Here is a 20210-nt window from a genome sequence, read left to right on the forward strand (position 1 = left end):
GATGACATGCAAACAGTAACAACAAGTTAAGGTCCAGGCGGTCAAGTGTAAAGGAAGACTAGGAAGACTACCTGCCTTAACTGTTTTAACATCTTATGTAAAGGCTTCCTTGGGGGATCCTGGGGTGAGGGGAGGGAAGGAATGAAATTTAGCTTAGACTTCACCAAAAAGTAGAAGTCAATCCAGTGACAGGTGTGGAGATAAGCACTCCAGGCCGAAGGAATGCAAGTCAAGAGAGGTTGTGTTGTGCTCAGTGAAGTCTTCGTTGTTCCATTACAGATCTTGACACATGAAGCTGCTGCCTGTGTTGCAGCAGGGCCCTTGCTGTTCATCCCAACAAGGAATCACCAATTTATGCCCAAAACAACAGGCATAAATAAGGGTACTTTAGGAAGTTTAGGAGAAGGAAATTTATGTTGCTGCAAAAGCAATATATATATTATTTTCATAATTTGTGTTTTCCACAAGCCTTTTGAAGCCTATGGTATCTTGCAGAGTCTAAAGCCCAGGCACAGCTTAGCTGGACACTCTGCTTTAGGGACTCACCAGACTGCAACGTACGTAGGTACCCCGGGGACTGTGTTCTCAACAGACATTCAACTGAAGAGAGATACACTCCCAAGCTCCATTGGGTTGCTGGCAGTTTTTGCGGCTACAGAACCGAGACCTTATCCTAAGAGGTACTCTTGGTTCCTGGCAGCCATGTGTGCCTCCTTGCCCTGTGGGCTTTTCCAACAGAGGTTCCTGTTCATGGCAGCTACTCCCTGAGGACCGATAGGAGAGTGGCTCCAGCATGTTTACCAGCAACTCAGAGTCCTTTATGTAGGAATGTACTAGGGAGTGTAACTTCCCATCGCCCTTGCTTTAATCAGTTGGTTGGTGTCCCACTTGCACTCCAGGAGAGTGTTTTACAAAGCCATAAACAGCAGGAAGCAGACATGGTTGGGATGCGGAACCTCTTAAGATCTGTTGATCACGCAGGGTTTCGAGATTGGAAGGTTAAAGGAGAACTTGGCTCTGCACTGTATAGAGAAAACACGTTAGAAGGGGCACACTAATAATCCAAAAGACTAGCAAACTTACCATGTGGTTTGAAAAGGTAAGCTAAGGCTGAATGAGTTATAGACTTTGAGATGCAGTCACCAGCTGGATGATTATGGGCTAGGAGAAGTAAAGGCAAGGAAGAATTCAAGGATAAAAGGTTCATTTGTTCCTATCTTGGCTGTTGGTTGATGGAAGCAGAGAAAAATAGAGCAGGAGCCATTGACAGGAAGTAGAGAGCTAATTCTGATGAGCTCTGCCTGTAGTTCCCACTCATGCACCTCCGTCCAGCTCTGTGGCCTTGGAAGGGTCCCACCTGGTGAGAGAGTTGGCGAAGGTGGTGTTAGTGGAGCACAGCAGGCTTGCCACCCTCAGGACAACAACGAAAAACTCTGGGCTTGCCAGCTGTCAGTCGGCAGGGATTCTGAATTAAAGAACAGCTTTTCCTAAAGGAATGAGTCCTTGTGTTTCCAAAAAAAAAGGCTGTCTTCATTTATAAGCTTTTTTTCCTCCATGCCAGAAGGATAGTGGCACCATGATGTCGTTGTCATGGTAACATCTTTATTCTTGGTGGCTGGCTCAGTCTGCTGGGCTCTTTCAGCCACTGCCTTCCCCAAGTGCTGCAGCCAGCAGGCAAGGGGTATGCCTCTGAATCACTGTGCAGATGGGATGGGACTGGGCTGGGGTGCTTGATTGAAGGGAGGGATCCTAATCATTTCTATTGCTCTGAGAACAACTGAAAACTAATCTTTGAGACTCGGATAGAATTGAGATTTTATACCTAACGTGTCTGGAAGTTCACTTCATTTTGTACCAAGATACAAGAGGTATAAAAAGTCAGTAATTTGTTGAAAGAAATGCATACCATATTGAAATAAGAATTTGAAGAAAATTAGAACTTGGCATGCCAGAGCCAGTTCAAGATCCAGAGGACTTTCCTGCTTGTTGTTTTGCCCTATGAAAAATCCTCTGAAACCAGAGTGACTCAGGCAGAGCCTGGAAAATACTGGAGAATCACATGATGGCTAAAAATAAGCACATCCTCTCCAGCAGGGACAGTAAGCAAAGCAGAAGTAACTCGGAGGATGAATGCTGTCATTCACGGCACATGCGCCATGACCTCAGCCCACTGCAGGGGCAGCTTTGCCACTGCTGGAGAGTAGGGGTCCTGAGGAACCCATGGCTGCTGTTCACTCCAAGCAGCAGTATCTACCCTCCACCCGCCCACCGGGAGCTCCTGACCTCCAAGGAGCCTCACTGGGTGTGCTCTCTGAGAGCAGAGCCAGGCCAGGGAACCAACCCCTGAGCCATGGACTGGGAGGGACTCAGCTCTTGCCATGCCTATGTCTCCTTGGAATCAGTAACAGGAGCCACTGATAACAGAATGTAAGTTTGTTGCTGTAAAAAACAGATTATATAAAATAGCCAGACATGTAGTCCATGTTGTGAAGGGCATGGAATCGTTTTGTAAACTGTGTAGCACCACAAATAATCTATGACAAACAAAGCAAAATCTATTTTCTCATGCTTGGAGATATTACTGCAGTGGCCTTCTGTGGCTGGCCTCTCGGTCTACTCTCACCTGCACCTCTCTCCTATTGTGTGTTTCCATGTCCCTGTGCTCAGGGTGTTCTGATGCTGGTCTGGGAGGGCCTGGGGGCCCTGCCCCTCCAGTACATCTCTGACCGTCTCCCTCCTGCGGTGCTCACTCTGCTCCAGCAAAAAAGCTCAGGGAGGCAGGACCTTTGCAAGTCCTTGGGCCTTTCCACTGCCTGAATTACTGGACTCTCCACAAAGCTGCCCTCCCCACCTCCCTGAGGGCTTAGCTCAGTTCTCACTTCCTCTGCCAAGCCCAGAAGTTACAAAGGTCACTCTTGTCCATTGCCAGAATCCTGAAAGTTGTTGCAAGGAATGCTGGCTTGTGTGGGGAATGAAACCTTTGGGCTGTAGTGATCCCCATACCTGCATAGTGAAGATCTTGCCCCCTAACATTTGGGGTGGGCTGCCTCATGGCTCCTACCAGCAGCACCCTTAGCCCCTGTCTGTGAGCAGACTCAGCCTAGGTATGACCCATGGGATTCCCATAGGCCTGAGTGAGGAGTCAAGACTAGAAAGAACAATGAAAAGTATTTGGGATATCCTACTTGCTGTTTAGATTGAGACTGGCCAGCCCCAGCTCAGCATCGCCTCTGGCACTTGCTATCCCCATGCCCTCTGACTCCTGCCCTGCTGCTCTTTTGTACAGCACTTACTTTCTAATGTACTCTGTCATTTACTTACTTAGCATGTAAATGAATGTCCAGTTCCCCGCCGCCACTACAATATAAATCCTGGGGCCAGTACTGTGGCACAATGGGTTAAACCACCACCACAACACTGGAATCCCATTTAAGCCTAGTTCCAGTCCTGGCTGCTCCACTTGCAGTCCAGCTCCGTGCTAATGCATGGAGTGGAGGATTTCCCAAGCAGTGGAGGATGGCCCAAGTGCTTGTGCTCCGTTACTCAAAGGAGAGACCTGCATGAGATTCTAGAGTTCTGACTTTGGCCTGGCCCATTGGGGCAGTGAACTAGCATATGAAAGATACTCTCTCCTCCTTCCCTCCCTCCCTCTTTTTCTCTCCCCCACCTCTGTCTCGCCTTTTCCTCTCACTCCCTCTTACCCCTTTTTCTCTCCGCCCTCCCCACTTGTCTCTCTCTCTGTCTCTCTGCATTTATCTCCCTCTCTCCTATAACTATCTTTCAAATAAATCTTTTTTAAAAGAATATAAATGCCACAAGGGCAGGTATCTTTATTTGATAGTTTATCCCAAATGCCTATTAGCTTGCCAGATACATATCAGGGATTCAATAAATATTTGTTGTATGAATGGATGAATTAGTATGATTTAAGAAGGAACACAGAGATTTGAGGTACGGCAGGTGATTTTCAAAATAGAGACTATGGAATTGGGGAGATCTGTGCCCAGCGAGTTACAGGTTAATCAGTTTTTGTTTTGTTTTGTTTTGTTTTGTTTTGTTTTGTTTTGTTTTGTTTTGTTTTGTTTTGTTTTTGTTACATTGGAAAGACACACAGAAAGAAAAAGAGGTGTTCCATCTGCTGGTGCACTATCCAAGCAGCTGCAGTAGCCACTGCTCTGCCAGCCGAAAGGCAGAAGCTGGGAGCTGCATCTGAGTTTACCATGTGGGTGGCAAAGACCGAAGTACTTCAGTGTCTCAAGGTGTGCATTCTCAGGAAGCTGGCCAGGAGTAGAGGGTCTGATATGGGGTGGGGGCACCCCAAGTGGTGTTATCCCATGCACCTTAATGCCTGCCCTACCAACCATTAGTCAACTTTTACAATGGTTTCTTTAAATGAGTCTAATTTTCCTTTTTTAGTGGTTTGCTTTTTTTCTTGCTGGTGTCTAGAAATAGGGAGCCAGTAAACTTTGTTATCATTGGTGAAATGAGGTCCTGTTTGCTGAGTAAGAGGAGTGCCGTCAGCTACCACTTATTGAGCACTTAGTATATGCCAGACACTCGGGTGTGAGACTTATTAACTCACGTATTCCTCCCAGCTCTGGGAGGCAGAGATACTGTTGTCTCCTTCTTAAGCAAAATGTCACCCAACTCAACAGAGCCAAGATTGTTGGAAAAGCTGTCCACCGCAGGGCCCTCAGTCTTGGCCACGGTCTACCTGGGGGCAAGAAAAGCAGACCCAGTTCTATCCCAGAGCTTCCCCAAGTCTTCATTCCTACAGATCAGTATGGTTCATGGTCAGTGTGTAGAGCCAGCCCCAGCTCAGAGGAGAGCCACTCACTGTTACAAGCCAGTGTTGAAGCAGTAAGAAGGAGCAGCAGCCACGCTTGGCCATTGGCTGCATGGGGAGAGACAAAACCCATGAGGGCTGGGCACCGCATCCTAGTGAGCTCAGGAACCAGGGCATCAGAGCTCTGTTCAGGTTCCACTTAGACACCATGCTGAGGTGCTTTCTGTGCCCTTGGAGCAGAACAGATCGCTGAATCTATGAAGTGGAGCCATTTCAGAAGCAGAATCAGATCTGTCTTGCTTGAATGTGCAGTGACTAGAATTGCCAGTCTCCCCACACAGTGTGATGACTATAGTGTCAGTTGGGTCTTGGGGAGTCCTCCTCCCTTGGGAATTTTTTCTCCTCATCAGTCTAGCCCATACTCTCTTCCCTGCTTTCCCAACAGTGGCCTTGTTTACTTTAAAAACCAAACTCGTGATCTTGGTTAAAGGATAGAATTTATTTGCTAAGTGAAGATAATAAGCAAATCATGTGTGATTCATCTGCAGATAGTTCATCGGGACAGATGCAATGTGCCTCCTGCCATGTTGCAGTGGTTCTGGGGGCGGTGTGTATTGATGGTGAGAGAGACTGAGCAGGGAGGAGACTAGTCTGAAAGTATAGAAGCCAGGAGTGCTCAGAGTGGTGGCCGGGATGAGGGGAAGGAAGGAGAGGGGGAGAGAGTGGGAATGGTGTGTACACTCATGTTTCTGTGGTTCTTGTCAACAGTATTAATGTCATATTTTTAGCTCCTCTGTTTATGATTTTGGCAAAAGGAATACAGAAGATTATGTGAAAAGAATTTCTAAATTCCAGCAGAGTCCAGGCCATGGAGAAAAAAAGCCAAGTACAGTGCTTTTATTTGCTTCATCCGTCTAAATCCTTTGTGCCTCATATGCTCAAAATACTGTAGCATTTTCCATAAACATAAAGCAAGCTACTAATTATTGACATTAGACACAGCCACGCACTGAGTCTCACTAAGGCAGCGAATTAGGCTGCTATGGGTGTTTTTTTTTTTTTTACAACTATGGTTAAAATGTCTTAGAATCATATTTATGCCCCAAATCCTAAAGGCATCCATTAAGACACACATGCTCAAAGGGTAACACTGTAAATCATGTCCTCATACAGTGGGTAAATTCAGAGAATTACAGGGACTTGTACAGAATTGATGCCTATTTTCCTCTCCTTCTGAAAGTCCTTTGTATTTTGAAAGGGAAAATTAGGGAGAGAAAAGCTTGAGGGCAAAACAGTTGCCTGTGAAACAGGGCTACCACTCATTATGTCTCAGGACATCATTAAATGAGCTTGGGAAGAAAACACTGAAATGTTTGATAGCTGCAAGAAAAAAGTCTATACCTTTATTATAACCGAAGCCACTGTACTCTTTTTAACAGCCATTATGTGACTGTTGTTCACATAGACCTCACTCAGCAGAGAGATATGGGAAGGCTCAGAAGTAAATCAGCTGGTCAAGTGGGGATGCAAGAGGCAGCTATTGTTGAGGACCTGTGTATAAAGTAGGACTTGGGGCCTCCAGGATGCTACTGTCCACCTCACACATTCAGAGAAATGGGGCAGCTTATGTGAAAGTGTTGTGTCAATGCTGACTGTACTGACTTGGGTAACTCTGTCACTTTCTGACAACTGTCTTACTGTAGGTGTGCCTGGGAAGTGAGTAAAGAACACCCAAGCCCAGAAGCTGGCACACATCCTCATGTGGGATGACCCGCAAGAAAACAGCAAGACCTGGAAAGCTGGGAACACAAAGATGGTTCTGAGCCATCTGAAGAGTTCATTATACTTTAGCATCTTGTCTACTAGTATTCCAAAAAGTTAGGCATCAACTAGAAGACAGAGATTTCATTTGTATAATTTAGTATTCCTTAAGGTGCTTTAATTACCTGGCAACCATGGTCAGTTACTTCCAAAGCAAACTGTAGCTTGTGATGATTTAGAGTTCCTTGGCATTCTTTTGAAAAAGAGCTTTTCATTGCACCTTTATGTTTTCTTTATAAGATGAAACTAAACTTCTGAGGCTTCTACAGTTTTTCCTGTTGTTTAGTTTCTTCCTATTGATCCATTAGAAGGTAAAAGTGTACAAGTGACAAGGGCCTGGCTGTCATACTCTCATCCATCATTTATCAGTTTCTTTCCAAGCAGTATAATCAGAATTTCAAAAATGCTCTGTTAAATGTCACATGTGAATCACTTGAGGACCTACTCTTAAGTTTTCTGTCTGGTTTCTGTTGTGTTCCCTCCTTTGTGCAGCCTGCGCCGTAGCCCTAGGTAGTGACTCAGCCAGCTGGGCTGTACACTGCACTGTTCTTCCCTCCTTGGTGTGGTATCAGTGGAAGAGGTACCCAGCCCCTGCCCCTCCCATACCCACTCACTCCTCAAGAGCAGCCTGACTTTCCTCACCCTCCTTTTTCTCAGCAGAAGATCTGTAGCTACATGCCTGTAGGGCTGGCATGAGAGACCGCAGCTCCACAGCTAGGTTCCACGAGCCACAAGGTGCCAGCAGAAGGAACCGCAGTTTGGAGAGGCAGCTGCACAGGTGAACTGAAGTCAGGCTCTGTCCATAGCAGCAGTGTCCCTGGGCAGGAACCAGGACAGCCTTGGTACCACAGCAGCCCTTGCCCATCCACCATTAGGCGTGGAAAGTCGGCCATCTCCACCCTCTCTTCTGTCCCTGCATGACATCTCCCTTCCCGCCAGCTTCCTTGCCACTCTTCCCTGACCCCATGACCTTGTCCTCCTTCTAATCAAACAGCTGCATGGCTTTTTTTTTTTTTTTACTCATTTGATGATATCTTGGAGACATTAGTGGCAGCCATCAGCTGCCAGGACAAGGCAGTGTGTAAGAACACAAGCTTGTCTGATGAGCCACACTTGGTGACTACAAGCAGCCATGTCACCGTTGCTGACCTACATAGAGAGGTCTGTCTGGAATGAGCAGGGGGCTGCCTGCTGTCCACAGGGCCTGACACAGGAGGGGCCAGCAGACACAGAGAACTTGGACAGTCTGGCACAAACCACTTTGCCACAACCCACTCAGTCCAGCTGGCTGGGTTTACCCACTCAGCCCGTGGTCTCAACTGTGTAGATCGGCTGGAGGCAGGGAGCCTTCCTTTCTTGAAGGAAGTCAAGGAAAATATCTCTCTCTCTCTCTCTCTCTCTCTCTCTCTCTCTCTCTGGATGGCTGACAGCTTTTGCCTCATTTCCTTCCTGCACTGTTGGCTCTTGCTGTCTGTGACTGTGACATAGGCACAGCTCTTCCAGGTTTTGCCGGTATCAAACCTAGAGCAGTGCCTCTGTGGGGAGTTGTTTCATGAATTATAAAAACTGTAGTTGAGTGTCTCAGGATCATGCCCTGGGATTGGCTATGAGGGCATAAGTGGTAAACAAAACAGAGGTGTGTCCTGTTGTCCAATGGGAGCCCTTAGAGAAATGTGCCATGACATTTGCTCTGAGCAAAATGTCTGTGATGCTGTCTGCACCAAGACTGGCAGGCTACTCCACGGAGCCACTCCAATGAGAAGCCGCAGGGGTGACAGCCCTGCTCGGATCAGTGACCACAAGAGACTAGCTGAGAATGTTGCAGAGACTTCCTAGGTGACTGGGCCACTAGAGGGCAGAGACCACAGCTGTGTCATTTGGGACCTTCACTACATACCCTGTGGCAAGCCTGAATAAAATACTAAGTCAAGGCCGTTGAGCCTGGATGACCTCTGCCTTACTTTCTGTTGGATGTTGTCTGTATTAAGATGTGAAGTCTTGCTTGTAAGATCAGAAGGAACTTGTTTATTCTATATTTTACATATATCATATACTATATATATATAATACATAAATATAGTATATTATATATAAATATATATCTCCTTCTAAATATGCTTTTTTATATATGTGTATATATACATCTTCCATATAAGTCTTCCATCTGGGAGTTCACTCCCCAAATGGCTGCAACAGCTAGAGCTAGAGCTAGGCTGATCCAATGCCAGGAGTCAAGAGCTTCTTCCAGGTCTCCCACATGAGTGCCAGGGCCCAAGCACTTAGACCATCCTCTGTTGCTTTCCCAGGCCATTAGCTTGGAGCTGGGTTGGAAGTGGAGCAGCCAGGACTTGAACCAACAGTCATATGGGGTGCAGCAGCTCTACCTGCTACAGCGCAGTGCTAGTCCCTGTGCTGGGCTGGTGGCTGCCTCCTGCCCAGTGGGGCATCCCAGTCAGCCTCCCCTGCCTGTTCCTCCACATTGATTCTTGGCCTAGCTAATTTGATCTTTGGTTCAAGAACCTGGGCAGTGGCACTGGGAAGCCGTGTTCCCGGAGTGTCCTGATGGGCTTTCAGAGGTGAGGGATCCTAGCAGCTCCATCACAGTGACAAAGTCAAGCCAAACAGAGTCTAGAATCCTCAGGAGCCTTCTGCCATGGTGCTGTCCTCTGGTCCTTTCAGACTTAACCTGTGACTACTCAGACAACTTGAGGCATTTCTAGGTTAATCACCTCCATTGTAACATATGAGGTATTTCTAGTTTCTGATTTTAAAGGGTGTCTGGGTACAGATTTAAGGACATTAGATAGGCAGAGGTTCACTCCCCAATCGCTGTTAACAGCTGGAACTGGGCCAGGCTAAAGTCTGGAAGCAGCAACACATCCAAGTCTCCCATATGGGTTGAAGATCCCCAAATAGCTAGCTAGGCCACTACCTCCTAGGGTGTATATTAGCAAGAGTTTGGACTCAAAAGCAGTGCTGGCACTGAACTCTGACACGAGGTGCAGGTGTTGCAGATAGCATCCTAACTACTGCACACACCCTGTGTTTTTTAAGTAGATCCTTTGTGTTTATCTCCTCCTTGAGGATAAAGAGGTGTGCTTTTTTTTAGGATTTATTTATTTTTATTGGAAAATCAGATATACAGAGAGGAGGACAGAGAGGAAGATCTTCCGTCCATGGACTAGCTCCCCAAGTGGCTGCAATGGCCAGAGCTGCACGGATCTGAAACCAGGAGCCCAGAGCCTCTTCCAGGTCTCCCACATGGGTGCAGGGCACCAAGGCTTTGGGCTGTTCTTGACTGTTTTCCCAAGCCACAAGCAGGGAGCTAGATAGAAACCGAGGCTGCCAGGACACAAACCATTGTCCATATGGGATCCCGGCACGTGCAAGGCGAGGACTTTAGCCACTAGGCTGCCGTGCCAGGGAGAGGTGTGCTTTTTAAAGGTTGTGGCCCTGTCAGTGCCCTTTGGGGTGTATGCCTGGCTTGCCTTTGAAAGTTATAACTGCCGGCACTTGAAGTCATATAGGCATAAATTTTATAGTCATCCTGGGTGCTACTTTATAATTAGGATATTAGTTGCAACTTGCAGCTGCTGTCACCTTGCTTTTTCTACCCTGTTGGTACCAGTGCACTGTAAAGTTGGAAATGAACTGTGAAATTGGAAACCACATACATGGGTTGAATGTGCTTATTCACATATTTGTTTGAACGTCTTTTCTTTCACCAGAAGTATGTTCAGTTATACAGTGGGGTGACAGAGAGGAATCCTGCCCTCCAAGATTTTTCTAGAAGGGTAGAAGATTGATGGTTGTACTAGGGATTTGGGCCAAGGGGTGCATGCAGGGCTGCCCCCTGGTTGAGTGGCACTGTGTTCAGAGAATAAAGGAGCATGTGGGCCATCACAATGCCCCATGCTTTCTCAAGCTATGTATGAAGTCCATAAACTTGAGGTTATATTTGGATGGCAGAGGCCATTCCTGTATCTATGGTGAGTCTGCTGTGAGCTGAACTCTTTCAGAAAGAGTTCAGAACCCTGATCACTCTGGTTTTCTCTGAGACCAGGGTTCTGTTTAAAATTGTTTGTTATTATCAGTGGTGGTAAGTAGACCCCTTAGTTAAGCTGCTGGCCCTAGAGGGCCCTGTGAAAGGTACATTCCCCCCTTTGTAATAATTAGCTTGTAACACTTCAGCACATGTGACTGCCTTCCCACACAAACCTTTCATCTCAAGTTTTGGTGTCCTGGAGCCTTTTCCAAATTGGCTACTAGTTATGGGTCCTTACTTTTTTGTTGTTGTTGTTGTTAATTCATTCGAAAGAGAGTCACAGAGAGAGGCAGAGACAGGGCATCTGGGAAGAGAAAAAGATCTATTATTTCTCTCCCTGAGTTGCCCACAAAAGCCAAGGCAGGCCAGGCAGAAGCCAGGAGCATGAATGAATGTTGCAGTAGTTCACCAGTTGTAGTATTTCTTCTGCATTCATAAACTGTCAGTGTCCTGTAAAGATTTTGCTCCCCACAATACCCTTCTCATGCATGCAAGCACACACTCCCTTTCCCTTCCTCTCTCTCTCTCTCTCTCTCTCTCTCTCTCTCTCTCTCTCTCACACACACACACACACACACACTTACACACACTTTCTCTCACCACAAGAGATGGCTTTTTATCTATCTAATGCATCACATTAGAGTCATTATTTTTCCTGATTAGATTTGTCCCAAGTGTGGCTTAGTTGGGAGCCTCTTCAAGCTGGTCCCTGTGTCCTTTTGACATGTAATCCTGGAACACATTTTGGCTTCATGATAATAGGTGGTACCTTGTACATTCCTGCCCTGCCCCTGGAATCAGCCTTTTCTCAAGAAACCCTTGAGAATAACCTTGGGAAACCAAGATCGGAGCACCAGGAGTGCTGACTGCCATGGAAATGACCTTGGCCCTGGGCTGTTCACTGCTGAAGCTAGAAAATACATTCAAAGAGGGAGAAAAAAAGTCAATGTGTATGACTGTGTCTTCTAAAGTATTAATCAGTTATCCAGTCTTCTGTGGGTTATTAGAAATTCAGAGTAATGGGCTCTATCGAAAAATCTTTCTAAAAGAGCTCAAGATCCCGCAGAATCTGCTAGTCTCGTCTGTGGAGGTCAGGGGCCAGTTGCGAGAAGCTCATGATCCTTGAGGAAAGAGCTGTGCTCACAAAGGGTGCCTAAGCCATCCAGGTGGCACCACTGCCAGGCACACCTGTGCTGCTCCCAGAATGGAAGGTGTCACAACAAATAGCCCTTGGACGTTCCAGTAAACTCCCTTTGTGCCATTCCTTGGCTTTCTCTCTAAAAAGCATTTCTAGGGTTGCTAATATTTATCAGTTTTTCTTGTTGTTGCTTTCAGGGGCGGCTAAATCAAATCCAGCATCTAAACCAGGATCCACACCTTCTCGTCCCTCTTCTGCCAAAAGGGCTTCATCCAGCGGCTCAGCATCCAAATCTGATAAAGACTTAGAAACCCAGGTCATACAGCTTAATGAACAGGTAACTAACTCCTTGTCCCTCTGGCAGCAATGATGTGACTAAGGGGCTAGGGCAAAGCCCCTGCGATGAGGGAGGGACAGTGTAATCAGTGGTGCCCAGCCTGAAAGAGTAGTTGGCATGACTTCACAAGAGTCCGTCAGTAGCCCGTAAATGATGACAGATGTCACCCGCGGATCTTGGGGCTGTACACTGTGAAGCAATACCTGGCTTTCCCTTGCTCCAAGCCTGCGCATCTGCTCCTCCATTTCTCAGTGGCCGTTGCTATCTCCAGGCCAGACCTCTGAGCCTGCTGCTGGCCAGGCTGGATGGGGTTTGAAGGCTGTTAGAGGATTAGGCTGTTGCCTTCTCCCAGCCTCTGAGCTATTGTTCGCAGCACCTGTTGTGTGACAGGCCCCCTGCTTCCTGTGAGCAGCAGAATGGGGGCAGGATAGATCCCTCTTGGCCCTCAAAGAGCTACAGACAGCAAAAACTTCAACCACTGCCCATGTTGACAGCAGTCAAATGCCACAGGAGCCCTTCACGCAGTACTGCAGTGAAGGCACCTAAAAGACTGTGTTATAGACAGAACTACCTTCCATTCTGGCTAATATTCCTTATGATCATAGTAAAACTAGCTGCACTGTCTGAAATTCCCAATATAAAATCCTAGGTTACTTTTGAAATTTTGTGTGTGTGTGTGTGTGTGTGTGTGTGTGTGTGTGTGTTAAAAGAATCTGAGAGGGCTCGGCGTGATGGCCTAGTGGCTAAAAAGTCCTCACCTTGAACATGCCAGGATCCCATATGGGCGCCAGTTCCAGTGCCGGTGGCTCCGTTTCCCATCCAGCTCCCTGCTTGTGGCCTGGGAAACCAGTCGAGGATGGCCCAAAGTCTTGGGAGACCTGGAGGAAGTTCCTGACTCCTGGCTTCAGATTGGCTTAACTCCAGCCATTGCAGTCACTTGGAGAGTGAAGCATCGGGCAGAAGATCTTCCTCTCTGTATCTCTGACTTTGCAATAAAAATAAGTAAATCTTAAAAAAAAAAAAAAAGAAAGAAAGAGAGAGAGAAAAGAAAGAGAAAGAAAGAAAGAAAGAAAGAAAGAAAGAAAGAAAGAAAGAAAGAAAGAAAGAAAGAAAGAAAGAAAGAAAGAAAGAAAGAAAGAAAGAATCAGAGAGAGTGCATACTTCCATCTGCTCTTTCATCCCAGTGGTCGCAGTGGCCTTTGCTGGGCCACACCAACCATGTAGGTATGGGGACCCAGGCACTTGGGTCATTTTCTGCTGCTTTCCCCAGGCATATTAACAGGAAGCTGGATCAAAAATGGAGTAGCCAGAACTCAAACTGGTGCCCACATAGGATGCCTGACTTTACCTGTTATACCAGCACCCACCCCAGGTTGCTTCTAGTCAAGGCTACCTGATTTTTGCCAAAGGTGATCCCTGTTTAAAAGTAGTAAGACAGTAGGGATTAAAGGGTCCACCATGGAAGCCACCCTACCCCCACAAGTGCAGCAGAATTGCTCACGTTGGCTGCCCCTCCACTGTGGTCTCAGCCTTGCTCCAGCCCCATCCCCTTCAGCACCTGGCCATTCCCAGCCACAGCACCACCCCGGGGCAGCCCCAGTGATTAATCTCATTCTTCGTGAACCAGCAAGTCTGGGAACAGTTTCTGAGATAATTGCATATTTGCAATCACAAATCTAGTGAAGAAAGCAGGCAGTTGCTTCATGAGGGTGTTTCTTTCCAAAGCTGGCCCCTTAGATGAAAAAGGTGCAACTCTTAGTCACTTGGTGGGTTGGGCTTTGACTCAGAAACTGTGTTCTCAGCCTGAGCCCACGGAGTCTGCAGGACAGACTTCTCAGCTATGAGGCAGTAAGGATGGCGCGAGCATGCAGGACCAAGGCTCCAGATGAGTCTGAGTATACAAAGAAGCGGGCCATGGGTCTATAATATTTTGGATTTATAACTGTCTTCTAAAAAAAATCAAAATTCTTTTGAAATTGTCAGTATCTCAAGCCCAGTCGCAATGCCTCTCCTTCCTCCACCACACTCAGGTTCTTACCTTTCCTGCCCAATTGGTCCCCATGGGAACCTGAGGACCTTCCCACCCCTGCCCCTTGCAGCCCTCACTAGCCAGCGCACTTCCTCTCCTGAAGGCTGGTGCTAGGCTCCCATTAGTGTTCTCATTAGCCCATATTCTGACCTCCAAAATGCCTCGTTTGACCCGTCCTCCCATGCAACATGCCGCTCTAGAAGGGACATAGAAAGACACAGCCCGTCCACTGGCCTGCCTTTCCAGTTAGCATACTCCCAGTGCCTACACTGTGAGGCCCCATGGTAGTGGCTGTCTTTATGGAGAAGGTTGGACAAATCCTAAATTTTAAGCCCTTCATCAAACGAACATTTTCCAAGCACTTAGGCCAGGCCCGTTTCCCTGCCCATCTGGTCTTACTTTCCCTGTTTTCTGCTCTTGGAGCCTGCAGAAGTGCCTGCCCCCAGGGCTGATGATGGCCACCCAGGCAGCACAGTGCTGAAACTGAGGATGGTGGGACAAGGGGGGCTGTGTGGAAATGCCTGAGCTGAAGCGTGAATTACAGTGGTAATAGAGAAAGTGACAAGTGCCATAAACCTTCAGAATTTTCATTTACTTGGCCCTATGCCTTTGTTCAGGCAATCTCCCATGATAGACTATGAAAGTCCCACTGTGCTAGACAATTGCAGTGCTAGAAATGAATTGAAAAATGTGGAGGAGACAGGGACGTTAGTAAAATAATCGGACACTGTTTCTGGATGTGAGGTAGCAAACAGGAAGCAGGCAAGAGTCACTGTATGCTCCAGGACTGTGGAGGAGGGGGGCTTGGGGACCAGGGACATTGGTTAGAGCTGACAGAGGTGGCTGTGGTTCTGAGTGCCAAGACTGCAAGGACCTGCACACTGTGAACACACAGGCAGGGGCTGAGATGACAGGCAAGAGCTTCACCCTTGCCTTTCCTCGAGGGCCAATCTGCAACGTCAGCTGTCACTGTGGTCAAGGCACATGAGGAGGAGGCTGGCTTTGGTCTTAGTGAGACTAGGGAAATGGAATTTGCCAGTTGACCTTTTCCCAGCCAGGTTAGCTGCTTGTGGTTTGTACAGGGTCCTGTTTACAGTTCAGCACCTCGTGCACCCGGAGCAGCCCACTCAGGCTTGGGGTTTGCACGGAAGCGTTGGTAGTTGGCCATCAATCAGACCACAACACTTGAAGGAGGCAGGCAAATCAAGTTTTCCTGGCTTGCATGTGTCCTCACCTGGAACCAAGAAGCTGACACCCCTGGTGGCTCGGGTGCCAGTCCAAATGCCCCGAGAAAGTTGCTTTGTTTAAAGCCAAAAAGAATTTTTAAATGAGGGAAGTCATCTTACTTTTTGGAATAAAGGTTTAGTGGCTTCAGTTTTTAGACACACCCCAGCTGGGGCGTAAACAGAACCTAGCATTGGAAGCTGGCCCCGGCGGTTGTGTGAGCAGCTGGATGGGGACATCAGCGAGAGTGCCACTGAAGGACCACTTTCCTGCGTCTTTCAGGCAGACACATCTTTACCAGGTCCATAAGAAGTAAATGGGCCCTGCTTGAGTGCCTCGTAGATGTTGGCGTGAATCAGTATTTCCAGTCTGACAAATAGCACATATGGAGGTCCAGAATTATTTCTTAAAAGAACATTTTGCATTCTTAATGTAATTTTGAAATATCATGTCATTCTGTGATGGGTGATGTTTACTGTACTGCAGTATATTTCCCACAGGAGGCCCATGAAAGACTTGGTTGTACCTCCTATAGAATATTGTCTCTGGGCCAGTGCTGTGGCACAGCTATGCTCCGGCTTTCAACACCAGATCCCACTTCAGGTTAAGTCCTGGCTGCCCCACTTTAAAAAAAGGGAAAAGAACGATTTATTTACTTATTTACATATTTGAAAGGCAGAGAGAGAACAAAGATCTGGCTCACTCCTCAGATGGCTGCAGTGGCTAGAGCTGGGCCAGGCTGAAGCCAGGTAGCTTCTTTCAGATCTCCCATGTGGGTTCAGGGGCCCAAGCACTTGAGTTGTCTTCCACTGCTTTCCCAAGCACATTAGCAGGGGAGTGCTGGATCAGAAGTGGAGCAACTCAGTCTCAAACTGGTGCCCACCTGGAATGCAGATGTCACAGGTGGCAGCTTCACCCACCACCCCACAGCACCAGCCCCTTTGGCTGCTCCGCCTCTGGTTCAGCTCCCTGCTAATCCTCCCAGAAAGGTAGTAGATGATGACAGAAGTACTTATGTCCCTGCCACCTGCATGGGAGACTAGGTTGGAGTTTCAGGCTCCTGGCTTCCTCTTGGCCCAGCCCTGGCCAGCTGGGGGAGTTGAACCAGCATATGGACAGTCTCAGTGTGTCACTCTGCATTTCAAATAAATTTTTAAAAGAGGAAGAAAAAAAAAGCCCTCTGCACAAATGTAAATGAGTGGAGGGTTACAAAACTCTGGAGCCGACAACATGAGCTACCCCATGTGTCACAGGTTAGCAGCCTGAGCCCTGACACATCCAAGCTGTGCTTGTCACAGCTCAGCTCCACGTGCCTGTATTGTTGGGCCCCACTTCAGCCGTGGACTCGTTCCCTGCCAACTCCAGGACAAGCTGCACAGCCTTGGGAGATCCTTACAGCCTAAGCCAGGGGACAAGGCTATTTTGCTGGGAGAATGGAATGTTAATACCTTCCTGCTGTATCCATGATTCACAATGAACCAGAGACGTCAAGACTGACCCACATTCAGCCAGGACTCCAGTCTCACCCACCCAAGGGTGCCAAGACCCTATTTCTCAGTGAATACTAGTCTTGTTAGGCTCAGGGTGCTTTGTGATAGCCTAAAAGTGGCTCTTAATACAGCTGATCTGAAGAAAGAAGGGTGCTGAGAAACATCTACATGTCAACACTTAAAACACTCAACCCCTTGGCCTTCCTCCTAATGGCTGTATCCCTTCCCTGCCAGTGCTAATTGATCTAATCTGTTTGGGCCACTGTAACTAAATACTGTGACCTGGGCACCTTGTAAGCAAAGCACAGGGGCATCCGAGATTGCAGTACCAGTAGATTTGGTGTCTTGGAGGCCCCCAGCCTGGTAGATGGCACCTTCCCACCATGTCTGCCCCTGTGGAAGGGTGAGCAAGCTCATGGGGGCCTCTTTCAGTCCATCCATGCTTGCTCACACTGGTGACCTGGTAACATCCAAGAGGTACACCTTCTCATGCCACCATATCAGTGGGTTGGGACTTCAACACATAGATTTGGGCACATCAGAGCAACAGATCAGAAGGTGTGCTACAACCATATTAGTGGGGAAGGAAGCCTGCTCCAAGTGTGGGCAGAATTGTGCAAGTGAGAGGAATTGTTCGACCCTTGTCAGTGAATGGTGGATTGGAGGGAGGGACCAGCGTGCCACTGAGATTGGACATCTTGGCCCAAGTTCAGGCTCAAGACCACAGGCCTTCAGACCTGTCCCTTCTCCTTCAGACTTGGTTATTTGTCATGTCTCTTCCCTTGTTTTGGGTCTTGACACACATGCAGAGTTGCTTCCTTATTTCTTACACTCTACTTTGTGGCTTCGTTTCCCCTCCCTCATTCTCTTACAGGTACATTCATTAAAACTTGCTCTTGAAGGTGTGGAAAAGGAACGGGATTTCTACTTTGGAAAGTTGAGAGAGATTGAGCTTCTCTGCCAGGAGCATGGGCAAGAAAATGATGACCTCGTGCAGCGACTAATGGACGTGCTGTATGCTTCAGAAGAACACGTGAGTGAGCTGGGTCCTCCTCTCCCAAGTTCAGAAGTGGCCTCCCTGACCAAAGAGCAGTAGACCTGCTTGCATGCCTTAGAATGTCTTTACTGTGACCTAATGAAAATTGCAGCTCAGTTAACACATATGATATTTCCAAAGGAATACACACCATTATCATAATGACTAGGCCCATGGAATTGGAACATGCATTCATGAGTTAGTCTGGGAAGAGATGGTTGGAAAGGAGCAGAGAGACTTGAGAGAAACACACAGCTGGAGCTCAAGTGGCTTTCAACATCTCAGCAGATGAGCAAGAAGAATTGCTCTGAGAATCCTTTTTCCTTTATGAGATCACAGTGTGGTTAAAGGAGAATACAACCAAGATGCTTTGGCCAGCCCCATAAGCCACACAGCTGTTTGTGTCGGGTAGCTGGTCAGCTTGGTTTCTTGTGGTCAGGACAGACCAGGCCTGTGGGAAAGACCTTGGCTGGAAAGACTGCTCGGTGCCCTGTTCTAGAGGGGAGCACCTGCCACAGGGGCTGCTGCTTACCTGTGAATGTACTGAGGGGGCAGTCCCCGAAGGTGACACTATTGGGTGATAAGAGGCAGGTGTGAGGAGCAGGAAGGAACAGTGAAAGCAGCGAGGGGGTAGGGTGGACAAATGGCAGGAACAGGCCACCATAGACCCACCTGTGACAGCAGGGAGCCAGAGCCCAGCAGAGCTTTGCTCTGGACAGCAGAGGTTGGGGTTTGGAGCCCTCTTGGCCTGGACTGGAGCTGGAGAGCACCGTCAGGACAGTTTCTTTGACTGGAAGGCCAGCAGGTGCTCAGAGGACACCGTGGTGAGGTCATGTGCACGTGTTATTTCCATGGGACTTCGCAGGCCACCAGCAAGCTTTCTTCACCTTCCTCCTGCTGAAGGCCAGGCCATTGATTACTCTGTGTGTGACTTCAAATCCTAGCAGTGACATGTTCCTCAAATGTGAGGGACTGTGTCTGGGGCATGGAAGATTAGCCCATGACTGTCTTTAATTTGTCTTGATTTCTTCTGAATTTCTTTCAGGATGATCCATAGGTCAGAATGTAGATTTTGAAGTTCCAGAAATCTGTGGTTAGGTCCTAGGCAGGATGACGGTTTCAGTTCATGGTTGTGGTTTTGGTTTCTGGATATTTTCGGGGAAATGATAGCTGATTGGTGGTGTGACTGTGACCTTGTGGGTGACAGAGCTTAACCTTGTATTGGTGCAGGATGCTGGGTCCCAACTTGCTGAGAGATGATTATTTGTTCAAAAGCTTGATTAGGGCAATTGAACATGGTATGTACAGCAGCAAGGTGGATGGTGCTGCTGTCTGTGAGAAAGCCCAGCATGCAGGGTCAACACTTCTTCCCAGGCCTGGGCTTCCAGGGGTAGGGAAGTCCTTGGGTTCAGATCCTGCGTGGAGAGCATACCCTGTAAGAGCATGTCAGGTGAACCTCATGGAGAGAACTGCCCTGGCTAAGGACAGGCAGGAGGGCTGAGGAAGCCAGCCTGCTTCTCTGCATGCAGAAAACTGGTCCTGCACACACCCCAGGGAACAGCAAAACTGAGTAATAGATCAAACATGTTCGTTGCCCCAAGTGCCTACAATGCAGTATAAGACTTTTTGTATATTAACTTATTAGCCTCTTTATCTCAAATACTATTAGTGATTATTATTCCATTTTAAAATTGAAGGAAGCTAAGATAGGAGGGGTTAAATGCCTTTTCTAAGATCGTGAGCAACTAGTCTGACTCATGAGTTCATGGCCTTTTCTCCAAGCCAGAGCACCTTTTGAATGGAATAATAGTTAACAGTGACATTGAGTGTCTGGTGTGTATTAGACACCAGATTCATAGTCTATAAGCATTTCTCCCCCTGACTGCATCTTATGCAATGAGTAGTGTTACTTGTTGACCATGTACAGATGAAATTACTTGCCCGGTGACTCACAATTAATAGGTTCCAGTGAGCCTGAGGGCCACATGACCAGCCTCTCAGCATAGTGGGTACCATGGGCAGGGAGGAAATAAGTGTTGCCCTTACCTGCCAAAACCTCTAGCCCAGACTGCCTACTTCTGCCAAACAGGCCTGTGTGTGTGAGAACGGTGGTCAAACCCCTTCCCTGCCTGGATTTCCTCATCTCATGTGGCTCATTGACAGCATCGGGTCTTGTCTTGGCCTCTTCTTCTGGGCCTCCATCTGTTTAACTCTGACTCCATAAAGAATTTTTTTCTGGCTAGGTGGTAACTTTCCTACACCTTGTTTTGTCATCTTGGACACTGTGCTACTATTATCAAATAG

General features: G+C 47.6%; 1 protein-coding gene across 3 annotated transcripts in view; it reads left to right on the forward strand.

Annotated features, from left to right (window-relative positions):
* MAPRE2 (microtubule associated protein RP/EB family member 2) overlaps positions 1-20210 on the forward strand; it is a 152994-nt gene that overhangs the window by 124514 nt on the left and 8270 nt on the right. For all 3 annotated transcript variants that reach the window (XM_040984882.1, XM_040984881.1, XM_040984883.1), the window contains 2 exons: positions 11988-12127; positions 17745-17903. In XM_040984882.1, coding sequence (XP_040840816.1) covers positions 11988-12127; positions 17745-17903 — 299 coding nt within the window. The remainder of the gene's footprint in view (positions 1-11987; positions 12128-17744; positions 17904-20210) is intronic.

The sequence above is a fragment of the Ochotona curzoniae genome, unplaced genomic scaffold (assembly GCF_017591425.1).
Source record: "Ochotona curzoniae isolate NIBS_2020 unplaced genomic scaffold, NIBS_Ocur_1.0 contig_43, whole genome shotgun sequence".
Lineage (NCBI taxonomy): Eukaryota > Metazoa > Chordata > Mammalia > Lagomorpha > Ochotonidae > Ochotona > Ochotona curzoniae.